This window comes from Leptodactylus fuscus, chromosome 2 (assembly GCF_031893055.1).
Source record: "Leptodactylus fuscus isolate aLepFus1 chromosome 2, aLepFus1.hap2, whole genome shotgun sequence".
In the NCBI taxonomy this organism is placed as follows: domain Eukaryota; kingdom Metazoa; phylum Chordata; class Amphibia; order Anura; family Leptodactylidae; genus Leptodactylus; species Leptodactylus fuscus.
In genome coordinates, this window is record NC_134266.1 from 216730934 (window position 1) to 216755038 (window position 24105).

Below are 24105 nucleotides of genomic sequence, written 5' to 3' on the forward strand. Positions count from 1 at the left end.
TAAATCACCTCCTGTCCCTAGAAAAAATAAATAAATAAATAAATATATATATATCATAAACCACCGGGTCTTTTTTCAATACAAGGTGATCTAAGCAATAGATATTCCCCAAAATGGTATAACTAAAAAGTACAGCTGGCCCCGCAAAAAAAACACTCTATGCATCCCCGTACAGCTGCAGGGTCACCTGTCAATGTGGCCTTGCAGCTGTTGCAAAACTACAACTCCCATATATTAAATATTTTACCATTTTTTGCTTCAAAATTTTTTTTTTCCCTATTTTCCTCCTCTAAAACCTAGGTGTGTCTTATAGTCCGAAAAATACGGTATATAAATCAAAAATATAAAAGCAGGGCAGCACTCCAAATTAAAAAATGGTGTACTTTATTTCCCCCGTCTGTCTGCAATGTTTCAGCTCAAAAACCAGAGATGACTTTGGAGCACATAAGCTTGGTTATCCCTTTCTGTATAGTAGTCTTACTCCTCTGAGAGATCTTTCATAAGGTTCCTCCCCTGAACCCAGAGAATTATCTCTAAAATATTCCACCTATGGGGAAGATGACTGCCAGGCTGCCCCTCCATGTTTTAAAGACGGCAAGGTGCCTCATTGATTTGTTTTAGAAGAAAGTAGCCCTGGACCTCTATCATGAATTAAGGACATGTACACAATGGAGCATCTTACTACCACTAAACATGGCACCACAGACAAGCCTCCAGCTATATGGACTGCTTCGGACCACCAATGTACCACAACCTGATTGTGTCCACTACCGGCTCATAATAATGTGGTAGTAGCACTGAATTGTTACCACTTTGGGATTTCTTTTACATTACTTCCCTTTCTATCCTTCCTCCTGTTTTGTTATCCCTCCTATCTTTTCCGCATTTTATTTTTTATACACAACGCTAGAATCTGGCTTGTCTGTATTCTGGGAAATAATGTTAACCTGCTCTGCGATCTGCGCCTACTACGTAGCTACAGGGAGTCCGGGGGTAGTCTGAGATCCACCTCCTGTATCATTATTCCTTCACTCGGTTCCTTCCACCGCACTTCTATCTTTTTAGATTGGTCCACCACAGGCCAGAGAGTCGGTGCAATGTGCGCCGGGTGTACTTATACCAAGGGCAGAATGAATATAAAGTGTGAGATACTTATCAATGCATTAATACTTAGCAATAGGCTTAGAATGATATAATACAGGCTGGATATGCCGATACAATGAAGGGAAAGAGAGAATTAAACATCCACCAAGAATACCCGGCATTGGCCTCAGAACGCTCCAGTTTGTAGAAGAAGAATACTAGTGGTTTACTGAAGGAAGTGTGATAACCTTAAATAATAATAGTGACCATCAGAGTGACATCTAATGTTCTCCATAAATGATGTAAAGTGGCCAGGACTACAACGCCCCCAGAGCGCCCCCTTCAGAATAAATGATGAGACTCAGGCGTTTGAGAAAATTAAAGTTCTTTATTTCCTTTTTGCTTTGTTCTTTTTCTCTTCCTTCAGTTTCTTCTTGGACACCGTTGGAGATTTGGACTTGGAATAGAGATGGTAACCGATCAGCCCTAGAAGAGTGGGCACTAAAGCAATGCAGAGCATGGGAAGCACGTCATTTACCAGAGTCTGCCACTGCGTGGGTTTAGATAATGATATGACTTCAGTCTCAAACTGTAACACTGCATCGCCTGCACAGAAGGACAAGGACAACAGGTATTACTACAGGATATCTAACTGGTGCACATTGATAAGAAATAGAAAAATGATTGCTAATATTTAGGATTTATGTGCAGAAATAGCTAAACCTTAAAAATTAATTGGAAAAAGTGGGGAATTTACTAACCCATCTATGTTAGTTATCTGGTGTAGATGTGGTACATCATTGGTACGTGGCCCTTTGTAATGCCAAAGATGCCCCGCATTGTTGATTCTGCACCCCAGAGTTTATGAAAGCCTGACATGCCACATTATAGGTCAGTGGAAATCCATCAGGATTCTTTCTGATCTGTTTTAAAGCAGATTTTATACTTATGAGAGCCCCATAAACATTAGATGGTTGGTTGGTCCCATCAATTATCGGAAAGTTTAGCAAAGAATTATCCAATGTGTATAAGTTTCATAAAATATTGATGCATATTATTAGGACAGGCCATCAATGTTTCATTAGGGGGAGTATCTCGGTCCAATTCACTTGATCCGTAAACGCCGTAAATAGGTAACTGCAGCCTTCTATTAACCAAGTTTAGAGGATGAAAGAAGTTTGTGGCAATTGCCTATCTTTTGCTACTCAACTGAAATAAGGCAACTGAAATCTTCACGTTAAGGGGGCTGTACCATTGCAAAAACTATCCACAGAATAGATGATAAGTGTCAGATCAGTGAGGGTCTGACCGCTGTGACCCCTAGCATTCAGAAGAGTAGAGGCCAGAAAGCCCCCCTAAAGCCTCCCTATGAATGAAGTGCCAGTGTACTGAGAATGCATTCCTGGCAACCCAATAGAAGTGAATGGAGCTTCGGCCATGAAAGTGAACTGGCGCTTCATTCTCATTCACAGGGCGGGGTCCCAGCAATCAGACCCCTAGGGATCTGACATTTATTTCCTATCCTGTAGATAGGAGAAAAGTGTTTGTAATGGACTGATAATGGCCATCCAATAATAGCCACTCTAAGTCTACTTATCCTCTCATTTCCGCGTTTCCTATTACACTACTGATGGAGAATATCCTTGATTCGCTTACATTTTTGTTAAGCAGTAAACAATATAATCTTATTGCAGTAATAGATTCAAAGAGCCAAGGAAAATAGGATTAGAAAGGATGATATGTTACCTGGTATGGAAGGTGGGAATCCTCGCTTTCCATATGCCAAGTGAGGGGGGATCACAACTTTACGCTTCTCTCTGATAATAAAGTAATCATAGGATTATTAAGGTGGTATACACGAGGAACAGCTTAGAAACACAGCATGGAGGATATCGGAGCTTCTGTCCTACTGTGATAGAAAATCAGTTCAATTATAACATCAGCGCTAAAGAGAAATCTATCCTGCTGGAACGGGGAGGTTAGAAGACGCAGCAGCAGATTGTTGGGGGTTCCTAATACAAGTTGTCCCCAGGAGCAGGCAGTGGGGGATGTGTGTGTCACTGTGCTAACCGCTCATCATGTTTCTTCTCAAACTTTACAAGAAATAGCAACATTTCAGTTTTATACCTTCACCAGATTTAGGATTATGTCTTGAAAAACTGCAAAGAGCAGCGCTATATGGATGATTAAAATATCCTACTAAATTTTATGTATCGAATATTTACTATTCCAGTACAACTCCATGAATATAATAATATAGTGATAATCATTTTTATTTATACAGCACAGCACTTTACAAATCAGAGGTTACATGTACAGACAAACCCAGACAGTACAGAGGAATAATATATAGCTTAAGAGCGCAGAGAGCAGTCCTAATATGTGGTATAGCATGCAATAAATCTGTCAGGTTGCCTGCAGATTTAATTTAGTAACCATCAGTATAGCTGAAGACCCTGTTATACAGTACATAGGGGAAGATGTGCACCATTCCATATAACGTGTTCATCGGCACTCGTTTCCATCGTCTTTACATGAAGCAGACTACATCGTGGAGGAATGATCCTTGTTTGTGGGCAGTACATCTCCATGCACACTAGGCAATGTTGGTTTAAAACTGCATGCATCTATCTAAACATGTAAATGCACCATAAGATTGGGCGCACACAGTGTACTCTGTTGTGTAAAAACTCCATGCTTTTTTTATTTGTAGTAGTGACTAGCACATTGTTCTATGCATTTCCGCTGTAACTAATAAAACTGAGCACTGGTATTCAATGGTCACCGGCTTATAGCAATAATTGGTGTTTGGTGTTTCTATAGGGTCTTCTGCTCTCCCATCACATTTCACAGGTGACATATTCCTTATATCAACCTCCTTGGGACCAACACTCAGAGGAGAGGCCGTAAGTATATGAACAGTAAAGAGGTGACAGCGCCCGTATAGTGGTCAGAGCCAGTGCTGCAGTTCATCCCATTGATTTCAATGTAAGTTTTGGCTGTAAGTGACAAGGCCCAACCAATATACAGGACACTCAGCAAACAGATTCGATCCAATAGCTACAGTCATGAGAAAATAAAGCCCACCCTCTTTGAATTTTCAGGACATAATAGAATAACATTTGGCCACTAAGTAATGGTTTTCTGCATAACTTAATCAGTTTCTCACACTTTTGGGCCACCATTTGCAATGCTGCTTTAGTTATCTGAGGGTTGTGGCACTTGTTTATGTACGGCTTTACTAATAATGCAGAGACACAGTACATTACTTATATAAACTCCTGTCCCCAAGAGAATTAACCTCCTGATACCTTTTTCTAGTTTAGCCATCAGCCATGTGATGCAGGGAGTAGCGTCCTTCATTAAGTTCTGATGGGGATAATGTCACTCCTTAGGGAGAGACCACCTTCTCAGGTGTGTAGAGACTTATACAGCCATAGTTGCTCCACTCCATTTCTACCAAATCAGTTCTCTCTAGGCTGCGCTGATGAAGTCCAAAGAGACAGAAACGATGCCGTACGTAGCTGAGAAATTGATTTGGTTATAACCCCGCATTATACAGTAAAGACTTCTGGGAAAGTCGGGCATGATGTTCAGGGTGCTTCCCAATAGAGGGCAACATAACAGAGGCACTGTCTCCCTGTTTACATCTTGGGAGACAGATTTGCATATTCTTCCTAAGTTCTGATGTGACAGGAACCCCCTTCCCCCAATCACCTGACTGAAGACAGTGAGGGAAGGGTTAAAGCCTCCGGTTAATCTTGGACAATTGCAGTTCAAGTGACTGCAAGGGTCATATTGACCACTGATCAATTTACTGACAGGGTGCGGAGATCATCAGATAGACTGACTGCGTTTGCTGATGTAGAGGACGCAGTGGGCGATATAAAAGTATGGTGGAACTATATTTGATTGTATGGTCCTCTGCTTCCTCTATGGACTGCGGTGCGATCCTGGGACTTGTAGTATTTCACTTCCTGCATTATCAAGTCACTTCTCCGTTAAAGGGAGTGCAGTGGTCACACCAGTGGCAGAACAGGAGCATGGAGACCACACAAAGAGAACAGAATGTGTTTACATTAGGTCCAGGCCATTGGAGTCAGATAAATGGATGGGAATTTTTGATTTTTTTTTTCTCACAGTAATCCACAGAGTTTCAATTGGATTGAGGACTGGATTTTAACTGGGCTATTGCAATACCTCGAATCTTTTCTATTTTAGACATTCTGTTGTAAATTTGCTGAGGTGCTTGGGATCTTTGTCCTGTTGCATGACGTAGTTTCGGTCAAGCTTTAGCTGTTGGATAGATAACCTCACATAACTCATGGTTGCCTCAATGACTGAAAGGTGTACAGGTGTTGTTGCACAAACACAAGCACGAATACATGCCTGAATGCTTCAGACCAGCAAACTGCAAAAACCTCTGCTCACATTTTGGATTATCAAATAATCAAGGGCACTTAAATAGCAGCACCTGGCTGCTGCTTACCCTCTTAATTTCTATGGAAGCCATAAGGGTGTATTTCATTTTTCACACACTGCTTCTGTATTTTCATAGAAGGCATACTTTGTTTTTTATCCTGACTGGCCGAGCAGTGCAGAGGGGAGAAAGCTGCTAACACACTCCTTATTTTTCAAAATACAAAGAATGAGGCATTTTGAAATCCATCTGCCCAGGCCTTATCTAATGTACATGGGCTGCTTAAAGGGAACCTCTCAACTAAATTTAGGACACTAAACCAGGCTCTAAAAGCTGCTGTAGTGGAAGGGAAGAGTATGGAGTATAAGGGAGCCTTCACACGGAGTAAACGCGTGTGTATTTTTGCAAAATACACGTGTAAAAATAAGACTCCCATTGACTTCAATGATATTTTTTACACGTGTAAAAATATGCCTGTAAAAAGTCATTGAAGTCAATGGGAGTCTTATTTTTACACGTGTATTTTGCAAAAATACACGCACGTTTACTCCGTGTGAAGGCACCCTTTGAGCCCATTCACATGGAGTAAACGTGCGTGTATTTTGGCAAAATACATGTGTAAAAAATACACGTGTAAAAATAAGACTCCCATTGACTTCAATGACACTTTACACGTGTATTTTGACGTGTTTTTTTACATATGTAAAAAAATGTCATTGAAGTCAATGGGAGTCTTATTTTTACACGTGTATTTTTTACACACGTATTTTGCCAAAATACATGCGCGTTTACTCCGTGTGAATGGGCCCTTACAAGAGCTTCTGGTGCACAGAGGCTGCTGCAACAACTAATCTGCAGGGCCCGGTATATCACACAGATAGAAAGGATAGGCCATCCATATAAAAACCCCTTTAGGCTGAGGCCCCATGTTGCGGAAACACAGCTTTTTTTTTTGTTGCAGATTTTGCTGCGGTTTTTTGAGCCAAAGCCAAGAAAGATTACAGAAGAAATTAAGCTATATGGATGCTCTTATACTCATACTTTCCACTCAACCTACCACTGGCTTTGGCTAAAAAAAACTCTGCTAAATCTGCAACAATAAAAGCTGCATTTCCACAATGTGAGGCTTCAGCCTTAAGCCAATATGCACGCTGTGTTTACAAAAAAAAAAAAAAAAAGTGACTTGATCGGCAGGTTTCAAACCCACTACATATCAAGTATGTCAGCAGTTTTTACCTGCATATTTCAACCTTTGCAATGCAAGCGCCCAATTTTCAGCAGCGATTTTCATGTGAGGCCTTAGCCTTATCTGTCTTAAACCAGAAAGGTGGGCTTTTGGCGATTAGTTGTTGTCAAACCATAACAGAATGGATTTTGTGCATTTGCATGGTGGGCTATGGAGATTTCCCGGGATAAGTTTGCTATAATAACATTATAACACTGAAATGTAAAATTTGCATACCGACCACAGAGTGTGAAATAAATTTAATAACACAAGATTAAATAATGTCAAGCAAGAGAACAGCAATGATTTCATTTAATTGCAATTTGACTAATTCCACAAGAGACATCCGTAATTCTATTTATTATGGCTTGGTCCAATGCTCAGTAGTGTTCCCTGGCATGGAAAATTATTCACCGCTAGAAAGGTGGTGTGTTTTATAGACCGGTGACCTTTTATGTCCTGCCAGGTCTGTCTAAGTGCATCAGTCATTTTCTGTGGACGCAGTGAGATGACTGGAGTGTGAAAAGAACAAACATCCGAGATTAGGCTTTCTACTACACATAGGGCACGTTTGTCATCGACATGGAAAATGTCATTTATTGTGACTTGAACAGCTGGTTAAGAAGTTATGGAGCGAGGACTACACAGGAGACTATGCTTACATCAAATGCCACCAAGACTATAACCTTGACCTCGTATCACTCAGTGACTTTATGTGCCAATTTTGCCTTGTGGTCGACCATTCTATAGCACAGGTTCAGGAGCTATATCAGAAAGTGATGGCATATTTCTTGGATATACCAATATGTGTATGAACTCTGGAGCCTGCACTGATCCCGAGTATGAAGGGGCTGCACTGGTCATTCAGTACTGGTGAGTTTGTGTACTATGCTTAGTTTGGATCAGTTATTACAATATTTGCAAGTTTCTACCTACAGTAACAAATAAGACTGGAACTGCTATCATTATACTTTGGGGTCTCTTAAAATAAGCAGGGGCCCAGAGGAGGTAAGCAAACCTAAACAGTATTACTCACCTCTCCTGGGTTCCGCTGCAACTCCCTGTCCTTTTTGGACCTCCTGAATGAAGTTTATGCATCACCATGTAACACATCGCAGGTCTCAATGGTCCCTGACCCTTGGATCACATCTGCGTTTGGTAATCCGTTCGGGGAGTCCACATGGGGACTCCCCAAACAAGCTACCGAAGGCATTTGCAAGCGGTGTGCAGCGAAAGCACATGGACCCCATAAACTATAATAGGGTCGGTGTGCTTGCCACGAGATCTCCGCACAAGTCATGCGGACAGAAAAGTAGATTGTGAAGTACTTTCCTGTCTGCATGTTCCCTGCGGAGATCTCGCGGCAAGCACACGGACTCCATTATAGTCTATGGGGATCCGTGTGATTTCACTGCACACCGCTTGGAAATGCATTCAGTAGTCCGTTTGGGGTGGTCCCCACGCGGACTCCCCCGAATGGATTACTGACGCAGATGTGAACGAGGCCTGACACAATTGAGGAGGTCTAAGAGGATGGAGTTAAACTGGAGCCTAGGGGAGGTGACCAAAACTGATTTTATATTTTCTCACCTCACCTGGATGTCTGCTTATTGTACTCTGGGGTCTGAAGAGATGGCCTGGCTTGGCAGGTTACTACAGTCTGCCTTATGAATAGGGAGGAACTGCAGTTCCCATTAGCAATCCCTAAGGCCTCACTCACATCTGTGTCGGTAATCCGTTCGGGGAGTCCGCATGGGGATCCCCCCAAACGGACTACCAAACGCATTTGCAAGCGGTGTGCAGTGAAAGCACATGGACCCCATAGACTATAATGGAGTCCGTGTGCTTGCCGCGAGATCTCCACAGGGAACATGCAGAGAGGAAAGTAGTTCACAATCTACTTTTCTGTCTGCATGACTCGTGCGGAGACTGTGCAGAAAGCACACGGACCCCATTATAGTCTATGGGGTCCGTGTGCATTCACTGCACACTGCTTGAAAATACGTTCAGCATTCTGTTCGGGGGGGGGGGAACCATGCAGACTCCTCAAACGGATTACCAAACGCAGCGTCAGTCGCATTGATTCCAAGCTTTTCATAGTGCTATCAATGGACCAGAAGTCTTCTATTTCAGCCTACCTTACTGATGATCTGACTATTGGTCACATGAAGAACCCCGTTGTGCTCCAGATACAAGTAGCAGGAGTTGAGTGAGGTTATGAATGTGATAAAGAGCAGGCTGAAATGGAGGACTTCTAGTTCACTGACAGAGCTATGAATCAGTGTGACGGGACCGGCGTCTATATTTAGTAAGTTAACCCTTCGGCTCTGCTCACACGGATTAACGCGCCGCTCATTCTGACACGTAAACACGTGTCAGAGTGAGCACAGTAAAACAGAATCCCATTGACTTCAATGGGTTTGGTCTTATGCGCGCTACCCATTGAGCTCAATGGGAGGCTTTTTTACCTATTGCTTTCAATGTGATTCACGCTTATCACATTGAAAGCAATAGGTAAAAAAGCCTCCCATTGAGTTCAATGGATAGCGCGCGTAAGCCAGCACCCATTGAAGTCAATGGGATCTGTTTTGAAGCGCCTCACTCTGACACGTGTTTACGGGTCAAAATGAGTGGCGCGTTACTCTGTGGGAATGGAGCCTTCTGGTGCAGTATACAGAAATACAATTCAAAAATTGTGAGTACAATGTGATATCAAATCAAATATCAAAATATACAAAAATGTACAAAATCTACAAAATATTCCCAGCGATATCCGCAGCCATATGATAAGACTATATTGATGGCTAGCTGAACATCACAGCTAAGAAATTCCTCATACAAAGCAAGTCAGCAGCATCGCTCATCCGAAACAGGTTCGAGAGGTCACTACAGATCCAACCTAGCTTTACCATTAAGAATACCCTTCTTCATGGCGAGATCCTGTATATATCAATCATTCTATTATTTATTTCAAAGCAATCTAGCTAGGTTGTTAAAAAATATGGGGCTTAAATTTCTTCGATCGTAGGACAAAGAGAAGACTGAGAAAAAGAGATGTAAGAGGTGACATTCAATGTTCTGGGAGAATCTCAACAAGTGCTTTTATCCACATGATACCTTCTATAGATGAGAAGATAATATACTAAAACTTCAAGAAAGCCAAGTATGACATCTTAACAAAGGGAGATATAGTAGAAAGTGGAATTGTCGTACATGTGGGAACCACAAGCAAAATGGAGGATTTCTCTGATTGTGTTGTGAATCATGTAAGTCACATTATATGGGATGAGATATTTACTGCACACATACTCAAAATGAAATGAAACTTAAAGCACCAGATGGGGACGACACGGGAGGGGCATCGGGGGCAGTACAAAGGGTTAATGCCTGAGATCAGAGGAAACTCTATTGTGGGCATCACCACCGAATCTCCATTGTACAAAACAGTGGAGACCTGATGGTCATGGTGTCCACTCGGCTTTTGAGTGGTGTTATATTTAAAAGCTGATATCCGCCATACTATTATGGCAGATGTTGGCAAAGGGTTAAAGTAGCACTCCAACAAAATATTTATTCTCTAACTTATTGGAAAGGTACATGATGTAAATTGTAATGAAGGTAATTTTCTTACTGGTGGCTGTAAATGTGAGATATTCGTTTCCTTCTGATCATGTGATCAACACTCTCACACTCACACAATGTCTAATGTGTGGACAGAAAGTCAGTTTCTCTATTCAGTCATATCAAAATAAAAAGGAATAACGACACCGAGCAATCATAGTGTAGTAAATCCTGCAGTTAGAAATGTCCTAATACAATGGTGAACGCTCACCTTTAACAGTTGTGAATCAAAGTCACAACTCTGTATTCACATGTATAACCGGAGCGTCCACCTCGGGTTCAGCAGCAGTAATCCCAACACCTCATAGGATGTTCATGTACAGAGAAGAAAGGACCAAGTCTCAGATTTGGTGTCAATCTGGAAAATAAGGAACTGCGCTCCCCTTCTTGATTTGGTAAAAAACGGTTTTATTGGCAAACTCACACACAACGCGTTTCGGGCGTCCTACCACGCCCTTCCTCAGGTGCAATAGTTTCTAAAGATAAAAAATACAAATATACACAAAATATATACAACTCCCAGACCTTAGTCCTTAGTCATTAAAACAAAATTTCAAGCCAAACTGGTTATCTCCATATAAAAGCTCGACCGGAAACTGTCACATTGTTGAAAAATATGTAGATATATATGCATAATACAAAATAATTAGCTTTCTGGGTCACACAAAAAATAACACCTATTAGAATGGTATTATCTGTTTTCATCATACTATGAAGCCTAATGGTCCCATCGATATATCACTCTTTATAGGTCACTAGTATAACGTGTTCTGAAGTAAATCCGAGCCTTACAGCTAATAGTTAATAGCATCAGGCTCTAGAGCCGCCGATACAAATCTGCATTAAGACAGGGTATTCCCCACATAACGTCCTCCCAAAACGGAGAGAAAAGATCTAAAAATAAGTTTCAGAATCTCCTTACCTTAACCGCTGGGCTGGATTGCATGTCAGCCCAGCGGAAGGCACAGCTATTTAAATCTTTGGCGGGAGTGGATGGGAACGCCCACCATGATTACCCGTGCGGGCGCACGCGCACTTGAAAGCACGCGCGTTCGCCCGGGCTCTAAAAAACGATGTTAGTGATTCTATCGGAGCTAGACCCGAGGTTCTCTTGCGCAGGCGTGAGGCCGGGCACATGCGCACTAACATCGTTTGTTAGAGCCTGGGTGAACGCGCGTGCTTTCAAGTGCGCGTGTGCCCGCACGGGTAATCATGGTGGGCGTTCCCAATCCAGTCCAGCGGTTAAGGTAAGGAGATTCTGAAACTTATTTTTAGATCTTTTCTCTCCGTTTTGGGAGGACGTTATGTGGGGAATACCCTGTCTTAATGCAGATCTGTATCGGCGGCTCTAGAGCCTGATGCTATTAACTATTAGCTGTAAGGCTCGGATTTACTTCAGAACACGTTATACTAGTGACCTATAAAGAGTGATATATCGATGGGACCATTAGGCTTCATAGTATGATGAAAACAGATAATACCATTCTAATAGGTGTTATTTTTTGTGTGACCCAGAAGGCTAATTATTTTGTATTATGCATATATATCTATATACAGTATTTTTCAACAATGTGACAGTTTCCGGTCGAGCTTTTATATGGAGATAACCAGTTTGGCTTGAAATTTTGTTTTAATGACTAAGGACTAAGGTCTGGGATTTGCATATATTTTGTGTATATTTGTATTTTTTATCTTTAGAAACTATTGCACCTGAGGAAGGGCGTGGTAGGACGCCCGAAACGCGTTGTGTGTGAGTTTGCCAATAAAACCGTTTTTTACCAAATCAAGAAGGGGAGCGCAGTTCCTTATTTTCCAGATTGACACCAAATCTGAGACTTGGTCCTTTCTTCTCTATTCAGTCATATGGCAGTCTCAATATAAGTGTCATAGGAGACAGAGGGTCAGTTAGGGTATATTCACATGGAGTTTTTGCAGGCGGATTCCACCTCAAAAATCTGTCTGCAAAAATGTCTCCCATTCATTTCAATGGGAGTCACTCGCTTTTTTCCCGCTAGCGATTTTTTTTTTTTCAGCAAAAAAGCGGCATGCCCTATCTTCCCGCAGCTGAGTCAGACACAGCGTTCGCAGCTCAAGACTCCCTCCTGCTTAGGCCCATTCAATCGGGCCTAATCTGGAGCGGGATGCCGTAACGTGGTTTCCGCCATGTGAACTTACCATTAGAGTCAGAGAGAGAGAGAGAGAGAGAGCAGATAACTCAAACACACAAACATCCAAACTTTCACATTTATAATATTAGTAGGATTATTAACTTTCCTGAAGAGATGATTCTTTAGGGTTCTCATGACGGATGCAATTGTCGGGTCAGTCTTATGTAGTGTGATAGTGAGTTCCAGAGTATGGGGGATGCACAGGAGACGTCTTAGAGGTGATTGTACAAGGAGCAGATAACAGCAGAGCAGGAGGTCCTGAGAGTATCAGAGTATATATATGGGGAGCAGTAGATTGGGCCAGTGATATCTGGAGGGGACAGGTTGAGGACAGTTTTGTATATCAGGGTTAGCATTTTAAACTCTATTCGCTGGGCAATGGGTAGCCAGTGCAGACATTGGAAACAGGGACAGACTGATGAAGAACAAACATAGAGAATGATGGATTGAATAAGTGAATGATAGAGCTGAGAATGGTCTGGAAGGGATCAAGAACATTTGCCAAGAGGCCACAATGAAGGATGTTGCAGTAGACTAAGCAGGAGATCATGAGACGTGGACTGGCATTTGTGTACTTTCAGGGTTGAGGAGAGCAGCATCAATGGATGTTTTGAGCTGGAAATGGCACCAAGTATTGAGGACTTGGATGTGAGGCCTCAAGGACAAAGCAGAATAAAAGGTTACTCCAAGGTAATAGAGGTAAGTGTTGTACCATTAAAGGACTTATCCAGTTTCTTGTATTGATGGCTTATCCTCAGACAGCGCACTTCTTGGTATTACATACCGCCATGCTGTTCATTTGCCGTATAAACTGTAGGTACTGTTGTGCTGTCTCACTGGATAGCCGATCAATACTAGATACTGGATAACCCCTTTAACTCTTCACTAAAATTTACATCACATTCCTCTCTTAAGAGACAGACAATAAAAATTTTCGTGAGAACGCTACTCCAAATGATTAAAATTAACTCAAGAAATGATATTTTGGTTTAAGTCACTTAGGCTGAACATTAGAGTAATGGGTATGGCCACTCAGTAAAGAGCAGAAGCTCCAGACGGCACAAGCTGGACATTACACTGGGTTTAATATACTCACCCAACACACATTCCTAGAAGACTCTTTTCCAAACCTGTGAACACAGAAAAAAAAAACATTGAAATATTTCAGTCTAATTTCAATGGCTGTCCAAAAAAAGCCTCCGAACTGTATACATATTTCATTTGATTTAGATCAAGTAAAACAAGTTTACCCGAGAACTTGGGATATAATGGATAGCCCTCTGCTGGTAAAGAACAGACTCAAGGCATCTCTGAAGCCATACAAATTCATAGGTTGCTTTCATATGCAGTAATCTTGCTGGTGGCCATTTTGTTCAATCATATTAATATATTTAAAGAGGCCAGGAGTGGCAGTAAAAAACTCTAAAATACTGTATTTAAACTATTAAGGGTATGTTCACACAGAGTTTTTTGTCAACGGATTTTGACACGGAATCCGCCTCAAAAAAATCTGCTGCCAAAAATGGCTCCCTTTGAGTTCAATGGGAGCCACTCTCTTCTTTTTCCACTTCTTTATTTTAGCACACAAGTCTAGAGATGTTTCTTTAACTATTGTAAAGATTTTGCAACACTTTAAAAAGTCACGCTTCATAAATGTGTCTACATTTTGGCTAAGTGCAGTAAGTGCGGGTTCACACCTGTGCCCTGGTCTCCGCTTTCAGTTTCCGTTTTCTGCCCAAGAAACTGGACAGGAGACAGAAACCGGCAGTCATTTTTCAAACCTATTCATTTGAATGGGTTTGCAAAGTGTCCGCCCATGAGTGTTTTATGCGAGACCGTTTTTTTTTTTTAACCGGACATGCAGGACCTCGTGTCCAGTTAAAAAAAAAACAAAAAAAAAAACGGTTTCGTCCTGGAGACCCCAAAATGCTCACAGGCGTTCACGGTCTGTCAGGTTTCTGTCTCCTGTCGGCAGAAGACGGAAACCGAAGCGCAGATGTAAACCTGCCCTAAGCCCAGTTATCACTTCACTTTTAAAAACGGACGTGTGTGGCCGATATGGCAGTCATTTCTGACACAAATGGTTAATAAATCTATCACACAACAGAAAAGGTATTATGTGCAAATACATTGATATGTGAATGATTGATGGGTGGAAGGGTTGGCGATCTCAAATGTTATGTAGATGACTGTAGAATCTATGGTAATCCCAGAGCCGTGATAGATTTGCACATAGACACATCGGTGCTAAGAAGAAGCGCCTAATACATGATGAATCTGAACAGGGAACATCCAGACTGGTGTAAAACAGACTAGCCTTGATGAATCCCCTCCAGTGTTCTACGGTTTCACACTTTTTCATTGATTTGTACCTAAACTTCTTAGAACTACTCTAGAAGGACCTTCATTCTGCCGCTTATGAGATTGTGCTGTCTCGAGAAACATCATGGCAGTTCGTCTTCACCGACCAGCTCAAACCGAGTGGAAATTAGAGAGTAAGAGCCAGCAGAGGGTAACGCTGATGATAAATGCTGGATACAAGTCATATAATGGCCATATAGTGTTATTCCTCTTGTATACACAGCAATTTCTTCTTATTAGCCACTTGGAATGACAGCAACTTCACTATTACATGAAAATCTGCCGCAGAATCACATCTCCAGACGTGTAATAGCTGTCATAGCTAAAGCATTTCTTAAGTAATTGGCTGTAGAAAATGACCCTACAATTCTTACTCTAATTCTTAACCACATAGCGTAGTCCCCAATCGGATATGGGAGTCTAGGAGACAGCCGTCTTCATGATATAACTTTAAGAACGAAGTGAAATTGTTTATTGAAATAAATGACAAAATATTCTGCCTTGGTGAACGTTGCTCGATATAGTTATTTCTTTCTACATCATATTAATAATAATTCAGTGTTTGTTTGCTGCCAGACAAAACAGAAATTGTTCCCATACTGTAGCTATTCAGCCTGAATAGGGTAAAGATAAGAGAAACCAAGCCTCCCAAATGTAGAATGAAATTGCTTGTAGAGCGGCAAGCTCTATAACCAATAGAGATGTTGTTTCCTTAGCGCTGCTTGTAAAATACACTCCTGACACTCTAATAAATGGGTTTTTAGGGCTGCTGCTCTGCAGAGATAGGAAATATCAGGCATGAAATGTAAAATGTTTGATGTTCTCTTCTCCGGACTCTCCAGTAATAAATATGTTCTCTTCCATCTACTTATATCCTCTTACAAACAGGGCAGCAGTTTAGCTATAATAACTTTAAGTGAGAACTGATGGAGGGAGGTCAAGACTTGGTGCGATGCAGACCAGTTCCCTGAAATTAGAAAAAACATTTCACAGCCATGTTGCCTAAGGCCATAGTTACATGACCGTATCCATTTCTCGACTGTGAAAAATCAATTATTTGCTCTGTTTTTAATGGCCGTTGTGCATCTGTTTTGCATCCGTTCCGTGTCCTTTGGGCTGTTTTTGACAGCCAAGTATCATATATTTTGTATCCATTTTTAAGGATCTTTTGTTTCTTGGAGTCAACCCAGTAATCCATTTTTAACAGCCATCACTAAGATGTAAAACTGTTTTGACAGCTGTTAAAAATACATCCATTGACTTCATTGCGGGATGTGCGGCAAAACAGACAACGATAGGACATGTCCGTTTCCAGACATGTGAATACTCTCATTGGTTTCATCAAACAGTGTAGTGTATAAGCCCATAGGGTACGTTCACACTGGTTTTCTTTTTTTTTTTACATTGTTCACACAAACTGAAAAAAGAAAACGTGGATTTTTTTTTTTTATTGCATATGGTATTTAAAAATGTGATATACAGCTATAAAAACACACTGGAAACACAGTGTTATTTTTCCACAAAGGTTTTCTTCCCTTATTAAACCTAGAGGGAAAACACAAGAAGTTCTGCAGGTAAAAACAACATGCTGCTTTTTTTTTTTTTGAAAACGAGTTTTTCCACTGGATGTTCTTTTCTGCAATGTGTAGATGGGATTTGCCAGAATTGCATTCACTTTGCTGGTTCTGTAAAACAGCGTTTTTTCAGCTGCATCTCAGCAACAGAAAGAAAAGAGCTGTGTGTTCACAACTCGAAAGGGAGTCTGTCACCAAAACCCAGCATATTAAAGCAGCCCAGCAGATAGATAGGTTACACATGCCTGAATTAGGCTAAGCGTTGGTTCACACTAGCACTTGTATTCTGTCCGCAAGGAGTCCGCATGGAGACCCCCCCCGAATGGAATGCAATCGCAATTGCAAGCGATGTGCTTGCAAAGCACATGGAGCACATAGACTATAATGGGCTCTGTGTGCTTGCCACGCACTGCCTGCACGAATGAATTGACTATAATGGGCTCCGTGTGCTTAACTGCACAGCGCTTGCATTAGCGTTGGTATTCCGTTCGGGGGGGGTCTTCATGCGGACTCCTTGCGGACAGAGGACAAACGCTAATGTGAACTGGGCATTAGGCCCTAACTGGCATCTCGCAGCAAAAAAGCACTACGGTCAAAACCATGGCGGCAACACCTCACGATTAATCCCGCAGCACTTTAGATAGAAAGTGTGCAGAGGTTTCCTCTGTGGTCTTTCTGTTTCAGTTACACCTATGGGAAACCGCCAGCGTTTCCATAGGTATAATTGACATGCTGTGATTTCCAAAACCGTGTCAGTTTTGGAAATCGCCACGTTTCTGCAGAGTGATTTTTACCACAAAGTGGGCATAGGATTCGTTAGAATCCCATCCACTTTGCTCTGACTGTAAAACACTGGGATTTTTTCTGCTATGTGGGGCCCTGGCCTTAAACAGTGTTTGTCCCTCCTTTGCCGAGATACTGCTGATTTTGTCAATCTGCAAATGAGCTCTATGGAGCAATGAGGGCCCTTCCTGCTCCAAAGAGCTCAATGTAAACCCTCCAATGTACAGCACCAGGGAACTAATGGAGGTCTAAAAATAAATAATAAGGCATATTGACAAAAATGCCAATATCTTGGCAATGGAGGCAGCCATTCCTAAGGGGAAAACACTATTTAATTCAGGTGTTCCTAAACCTATGAATCTGCAGGCTGGGTTGATAGTCTGTCCCCAGAACACAGCATATCTCTGTACACTTTTTCCAGGCACCATGTGTAAACATGTTTTATCTTTTAACTACTCAAAATTGCTTTTGGTTTTTGCATAAAGACAGTACAAAAAGAATTGTAATGTAAATCTGGTTTACCTGATATCACTTGTTTCTTCCCAAGCACCACCACAAGTGGATCTCGAGAAAGGGAGCTATCAATCACACGACCATCATCAAGTCTTCCCTAGGGGGACACAGAAAGATTTTTATTGCTAAATGAAATGTAAAACATAAAAGTTATGAATGATATGTGCCAATATTATGTGATGAACGCTAAAACAGGACATCAGATTCATGGATCAAGAGAACATTAATCTAGGGCAAAGAGTTTATATGTTCTCCCTGTGTTTGCTTGGGTTTCCTCTGGGTTCTCCGGTTTCCTCCCACACGCCAAAGACATACTGATGGAGAATGTAGACTGTGATCTCTATATAAGAAAGTGACTGACAAGGTCTATAAAGCGCTAATTATTAGAGATGAGCGAACAGTGTTCTATCGAACTCATGTTCGATCGGATATTAGGCTGTTCGGCATGTTCGAATCGAATACCGCGTGGTAAAGTGCGCCATTACTCGATTCCCCTCCCACCTTCCCTGGCGCCTTTTTTGCTCCAATAACAGCGCAGGGTAGGTGGGACAGGAACTACGACACCGGTGACGTTGAGAAAAGTAGGCAAAACCCATTGGCTGCCGAAAACATGTGACCTCTAATTTAAAAGAACAGCGCCGCCCAGGTTCGCGTCATTCTGAGCTTGCAATTCACCGAGGACGGAGGTTTCCGTCCAGCTAGCTAGGGGTTAGATTCTGGGTAGGCAGGGACAGGCTAGATAGGAAGGAGAAGACAACCACAACAGCTCTTGTAAGAGCTAAATTCCAGGGAGAAGCTTGTCAGTGTAACGTGGCACTGACGGGCTCAATCGCCGCAACCCAGCTTTCCCAGGATCCTGAATGGAATACACTGTCAGTGTATTCCCGTATACCCGATATATACCCCGATACCCGTTCCAACGGTGTGCCCCCCCACCTTCACCCCAGAAATACCCTGCAAGTCCCCTAGCAATAGAATTGGGGCTATATACACCCACAATTTTTACTACTGGTATACAGTGCCATTGTCTGACTTGGGAATTCAAAGAATATATTGGGGTTATAAATACCCTCATTTCTTGCTACTGCCATATAGTGCCAGTTTCTGACTGGTAATTCAAAGAATATATTGGGGTTACGTGCACCCACAATTTTTACTACTGGTATACAGTGCCATTGTCTGACTGGGAATTCAAAGAATATATTGGGGTTATAAATACCCTCATTTCTTGCTACTGCCATATAGTGCCAGTTTCTGACTGGTAATTCAAAGAATATATTGGGGTTACGTGCACCCACAATTTTTACTACTGGTATACAGTGCCATTGTCTGACTGGGAATTCAAAGAATATATTGGGAATACAAATACCCTCATTTCTTGCTACTGCCATATAGTGCCAGTTTCTGACTGGTAATTCAAAGAATATATTGGGGTTACGTGCACCCACAATTTTTACTACTGGTATACAGTGCCATTGTCTGACTGGGAATTCAAAGAATATATTGGGAATACAAATACCCTCATTTCTTGCTACTGCCATATAGTGCCAGTGTCTGACTGGGAATTCAAAGAATATATTGGGGTTACGTGCACCCACAATTTTTACTACTGGTATACAGTGCCATTGTCTGACTGGGAATTCAAAGAATATATTGGGGTTATAAATACCCTCATTTCTTGCTACTGCCATATAGTGCCAGTTTCTGACTGGTAATTCAAAGAATATATTGGGGTTACGTGCACCCACAATTTTTACTACTGGTATACAGTGCCATTGTCTGACTGGGAATTCAAAGAATATATTGGGAATACAAATACCCTCATTTCTTGCTACTGCCATATAGTGCCAGTGTCTGACTGGGAATTCAAAGAATATATTGGGGTTACGTGCACCCACAATTTTTACTACTGGTATACAGTGCCATTGTCTGACTGGGAATTCAAAGAATATATTGGGAATACAAATACCCTCATTTCTTGCTACTGCCATATAGTGCCAGTGTCTGACTGGGAATTCAAAGAATATATTGGGGTTACGTGCACCCACAATTTTTACTACTGGTATACAGTGCCATTGTCTGACTGGGAATTCAAAGAATATATTGGGAATACAAATACCCTCATTTCTTGCTACTGCCATATAGTGCCAGTTTCTGACTGGTAATTCAAAGAATATATTGGGGTTACGTGCACCCACAATTTTTACTACTGGTATACAGTGCCATTGTCTGACTGGGAATTCAAAGAATATATTGGGAATACAAATACCCTCATTTCTTGCTACTGCCATATAGTGCCAGTTTCTGACTGGTAATTCAAAGAATATATTGGGGTTACGTGCACCCACAATTTTTACTACTGGTATACAGTGCCATTGTCTGACTGGGAATTCAAAGAATATATTGGGAATACAAATACCCTCATTTCTTGCTACTGCCATATAGTGCCAGTTTCTGACTGGTAATTCAAAGAATATATTGGGGTTACGTGCACCCACAATTTTTACTACTGGTATACAGTGCCAATTTCTAACTAGGAATTCAAAATGCGCAAGGCTCCCGGAAAGGGACGTGGACGAGGCCGTGGGCGAGGTCGGGGGAATGGTTCTGGGGAGCAAGGTAGCAGTGAAGCCACAGGGCGTCCCGTGCCTACTCCTGTGGGGCAGCAAGCATTGCGCCACTCCACAGTGCCAGGGTTGCTTGCCACATTAACTAAACTGCAGGGTACAAACCTTAGTAGGCCCGAGAACCAGGAACAGGTCTTGCAATGGCTGTCAGAGAACGCTTACAGCACATTGTCCAGCAGCCAGTCAGACTCTGCCTCCTCTCCTCCTATTACCCAACAGTCTTGTCTTCCTTCCTCCCAAAATTCCGAAGCTTTACAGAACAATAACCCAAACTGTCCCTGCTCCCCAGAGCTGTTCTCCGCTCCTTTCATTGTCCCTCAACCTGCCTCTCCACGTCACGATTCCACGAACCTAACAGAGGAGCATCTGTGTCCAGATGCTCAAACACTAGAGTCTCCTCCATCTCCGTTCGATTTGGTGGTGGATGACCAGCAACCCACCCTCATCGACGATGATGTGACACAGTTGCCGTCAGGGCATCCAGTTGACCGGCGCATTGTGCGGGAGGAGGAGATGAGACAGGAGTTGGAAGAGGAAGTGGTGGATGATGAGGACACTGACCCGACCTGGACAGGGGGGATGTCAAGCGGGGAAAGTAGTGTGGATGTTGAGGCAGGTGCAGCACCAAAAAGGGTAGCTAGAGGCAGAGGCAGAGGTCAGCAGCTTAGGCGAAGCCAGGCCACACCCGGAATCTCCCAAGATGTTCCAGTTCGTACCCAGCCCCGAAAAACTCCCACCTCGAGGGCACGTTTCTCGAAGGTGTGGAGTTTTTTCAAGGAATGCGCCGAGGACAGATATAGTGTTGTCTGCACAATTTGCCTCTCGAAATTGATTAGGGGCTCTGAGAAGAGCAACCTGTCCACCACTTCAATGCGCCGTCATTTGGAATCCAAGCACTGGAATCAGTGGCAGGCAGCAACGGCAGGACAAAGGCCGCCTGCCGTTCACGCCACTGCCACTGCCTCTGCCTCTGCCACTGCCACTGCTGACTGTGCTGGCGATGCACTCCAGAGGACGAGCCAGGACACCACTTCATCTGCCTCCGCCACTTTGTTGACTTCTACCTCATCCTCCCCTGGTCCTGTCTTATCTCCTTCTCCTGCACCATCAAAGGCACCATCAGGCGTTTCTTTACAACAACCCACCATCTCTCAGACATTGGAGCGGCGGCAGAAATACACTGCTAACCACCCACACACGCAAGTCTTGAACGCCAACATCGCTAAACTGCTGGCCCAGGAGATGTTGGCGTTCCGGCTTGTTGAAACTCCCGCCTTCCTGGACCTGATGGCAACTGCGGCACCTCGCTATGCCGTCCCTAGCCGTCACTACTTCTCTCGGTGTGCCGTCCCCGCCTTGCACTAGCACGTGTCACTCAACATCAGGCGGGCCCTTAGTTCCGCGCTTTGCACAAAGGTCCACTTGACCACCGACGCGTGGACAAGTGCATGCGGACAGGGATGCTACATTTCACTGACGGCACACTGGGTGAATGTAGTTGAGGCTGGGACTGCTTCCCAAACTGGCCCGGTGTACCTCGTCTCCCCGCCTAACATTCCTGGCAGGGACACGAGAAGAACACCCCCCTCCTCCTCCTCCTCTACCGCCTCCTCCTCCGCCACCGCCTCCTCCTCCGCCTCCTCCTCCGCTGTTAGATTGACCCCAGCTACGAGTTGGAAACGTTGCAGCACTGGCGTTGGTAGACGTCAGCAGGCTGTGCTGAAGCTGATCAGCTTGGGGGACAGACAGCACACTGCCTCCGAGGTGAGGGATGCCCTCCTCGATGAGACGGCAATATGGTTTGAGCCGCTGCACCTGGGCCCAGGCATGGTCGTTTGTGATAACGGCCGGAACCTGGTAGCAGCTCTGGAGCTTGCCGGACTCCAACATGTTCCATGCCTGGCCCACGTCTTCAACCTAGTGGTGCAACGTTTCCTAAAGAGCTACCCCAATGTTCCAGAGCTACTGGTGAAAGTGCGGCGCATGTGCGCCCACTTTCGCAAGTCGACAGTAGCCGCTGCTAGCTTAAAATCTCTCCAGCAACGCCTGCATGTGCCACAACACCGGCTTTTGTGCGACGTCCCCACACGCTGGAACTCAACGTTTCAGATGTTGAATAGAGTGGTTGAGCAGCAGAGACCTTTGATGGAATACCAGCTACAAAACCCTAGGGTGCCACAAAGTCAGCTGCCTCAGTTTCACATCCATGAGTGGCCATGGATGAGAGACCTTTGTGACATCCTACGGGTCTTTGAGGAGTCCACAAGGAGGGTGAGCTCTGAGGATGCGATGGTGAGCCTTACAATCCCGCTCTTGTGTGTTCTGAGAGAATCCCTGATTGACATCAGGGATAACTCAGATCACACAGAGGAGTTAGGGATAGCATTCGATCCGTCACAGCTGGAGAGTAGGTCCACACATCTGTCCGCTTCACTGCGTTTAATGGAGGAGGAGGAGGAGGAGGAGGAAGAGGAAGAAGAGTTGTCCGATGATGTGATGGTGATACAGGAGGCTTCCGGGCAACTTCGAATCGTCCCATTGTTGCAGCGCGGATGGGTAGACATGGAGGATGAGGAGGAAATGGAGATTGAACTTTCCGGTGGGGCCAGAGGAGTCATGCCAACTAACACTGTGGCAGACATGGCTGAGTTCATGTTGGGGTGCTTTACAACCGACAAGCGTATTGTCAAAATCATGGAGGACAACCAGTACTGGATCTTTGCTATCCTTGACCCCCGGTATAAAAACAACATCTCGTCTTTTATTCCGGTAGAGGGGAGGGCCAATCGCATCAATGCTTGCCACAGGCAATTGGTGCAGAATATGATGGAGATGTTTCCAGCATGTGACGTTGGCGGCAGGGAGGGCAGTTCCTCCAGTAGGCAACCAAGTTCTCACCGGTCCACACAAACGAGGGGCACACTGTCTAAGGTCTGGGACACCTTGATGGCACCCCCTCGCCAAAGTGCCGCCACGGAGGGTCCTAGTGTCACCAGGCGTGAGAAGTATAGGCGCATGTTGCGGGAATACCTTTCCGACCACAGCCCTGTCCTCTCCGACCCCTCTGCGCCCTACACGTATTGGGTGTCGAAGTTGGACCTGTGGCTTGAACTTGCCCTATATGCCTTGGAGGTGCTGTCCTGTCCTGCCGCCAGCGTCCTATCTGAGAGGGTGTTCAGTGCAGCCGGTGGCATCATCACTGACAAGCGCACCCGTCTGTCAGCTGAGAGTGCCGACCGGCTCACTTTGATAAAAATGAACCACCACTGGATAGAGCCTTCATTTTTGTGCCCACCTGTGTAAAGCACCCCAACATGAAACTCCATGTCTGTACTCAACCTCTCCAATTCCTCCGCATCCTCATACTCATCCACCATAAGCGTTGCACAATTCTGCTAATACTAGGCTCCCTCCAACATGATTTCCCCCAACTCTGCTGGTTAGAGGCTCCCTCCACCCTGATTTCCACCAACTCTGCTGGTTAGAGGCTCCCTCCACCCCGCTTTCCCACAACTCTGCTGGTTAGAGGCTCCCTCCACCATGAATTTGCCCAAACTGGGCTGGTTAGAGGCTCCCTCCACCATGAATTGGTCCAAACTGGGGTTTTTAGAGGCTCCCTCCACCATGAATTTGCCAAAACTGGGCTGTTTAGAGGCTCCCTCCACCATGAATTGGTCCAAACTGGGGTTTTTAGAGGCTCCCTCCACCATGAATTTGCCCAAACTGGGCT

At 43.7% G+C, this 24105-nt stretch overlaps 1 protein-coding gene across 1 annotated transcript in view; it reads right to left on the reverse strand.

Annotated features, from left to right (window-relative positions):
- Nucleotides 1-1460: 1460 nt before the first annotated feature.
- FKBP11 (FKBP prolyl isomerase 11) overlaps nucleotides 1461-24105 on the reverse strand; it is a 39071-nt gene continuing 16426 nt past the window's right edge. Inside the window, exons 3-6 of the mRNA XM_075265575.1 lie at nucleotides 17758-17845; nucleotides 13614-13647; nucleotides 2830-2900; nucleotides 1461-1689 (exon numbers count right to left, since the gene is read on the reverse strand). Coding sequence (XP_075121676.1) covers nucleotides 1472-1689; nucleotides 2830-2900; nucleotides 13614-13647; nucleotides 17758-17845 — 411 coding nt within the window. The 3' untranslated portion in view covers nucleotides 1461-1471. The remainder of the gene's footprint in view (nucleotides 1690-2829; nucleotides 2901-13613; nucleotides 13648-17757; nucleotides 17846-24105) is intronic.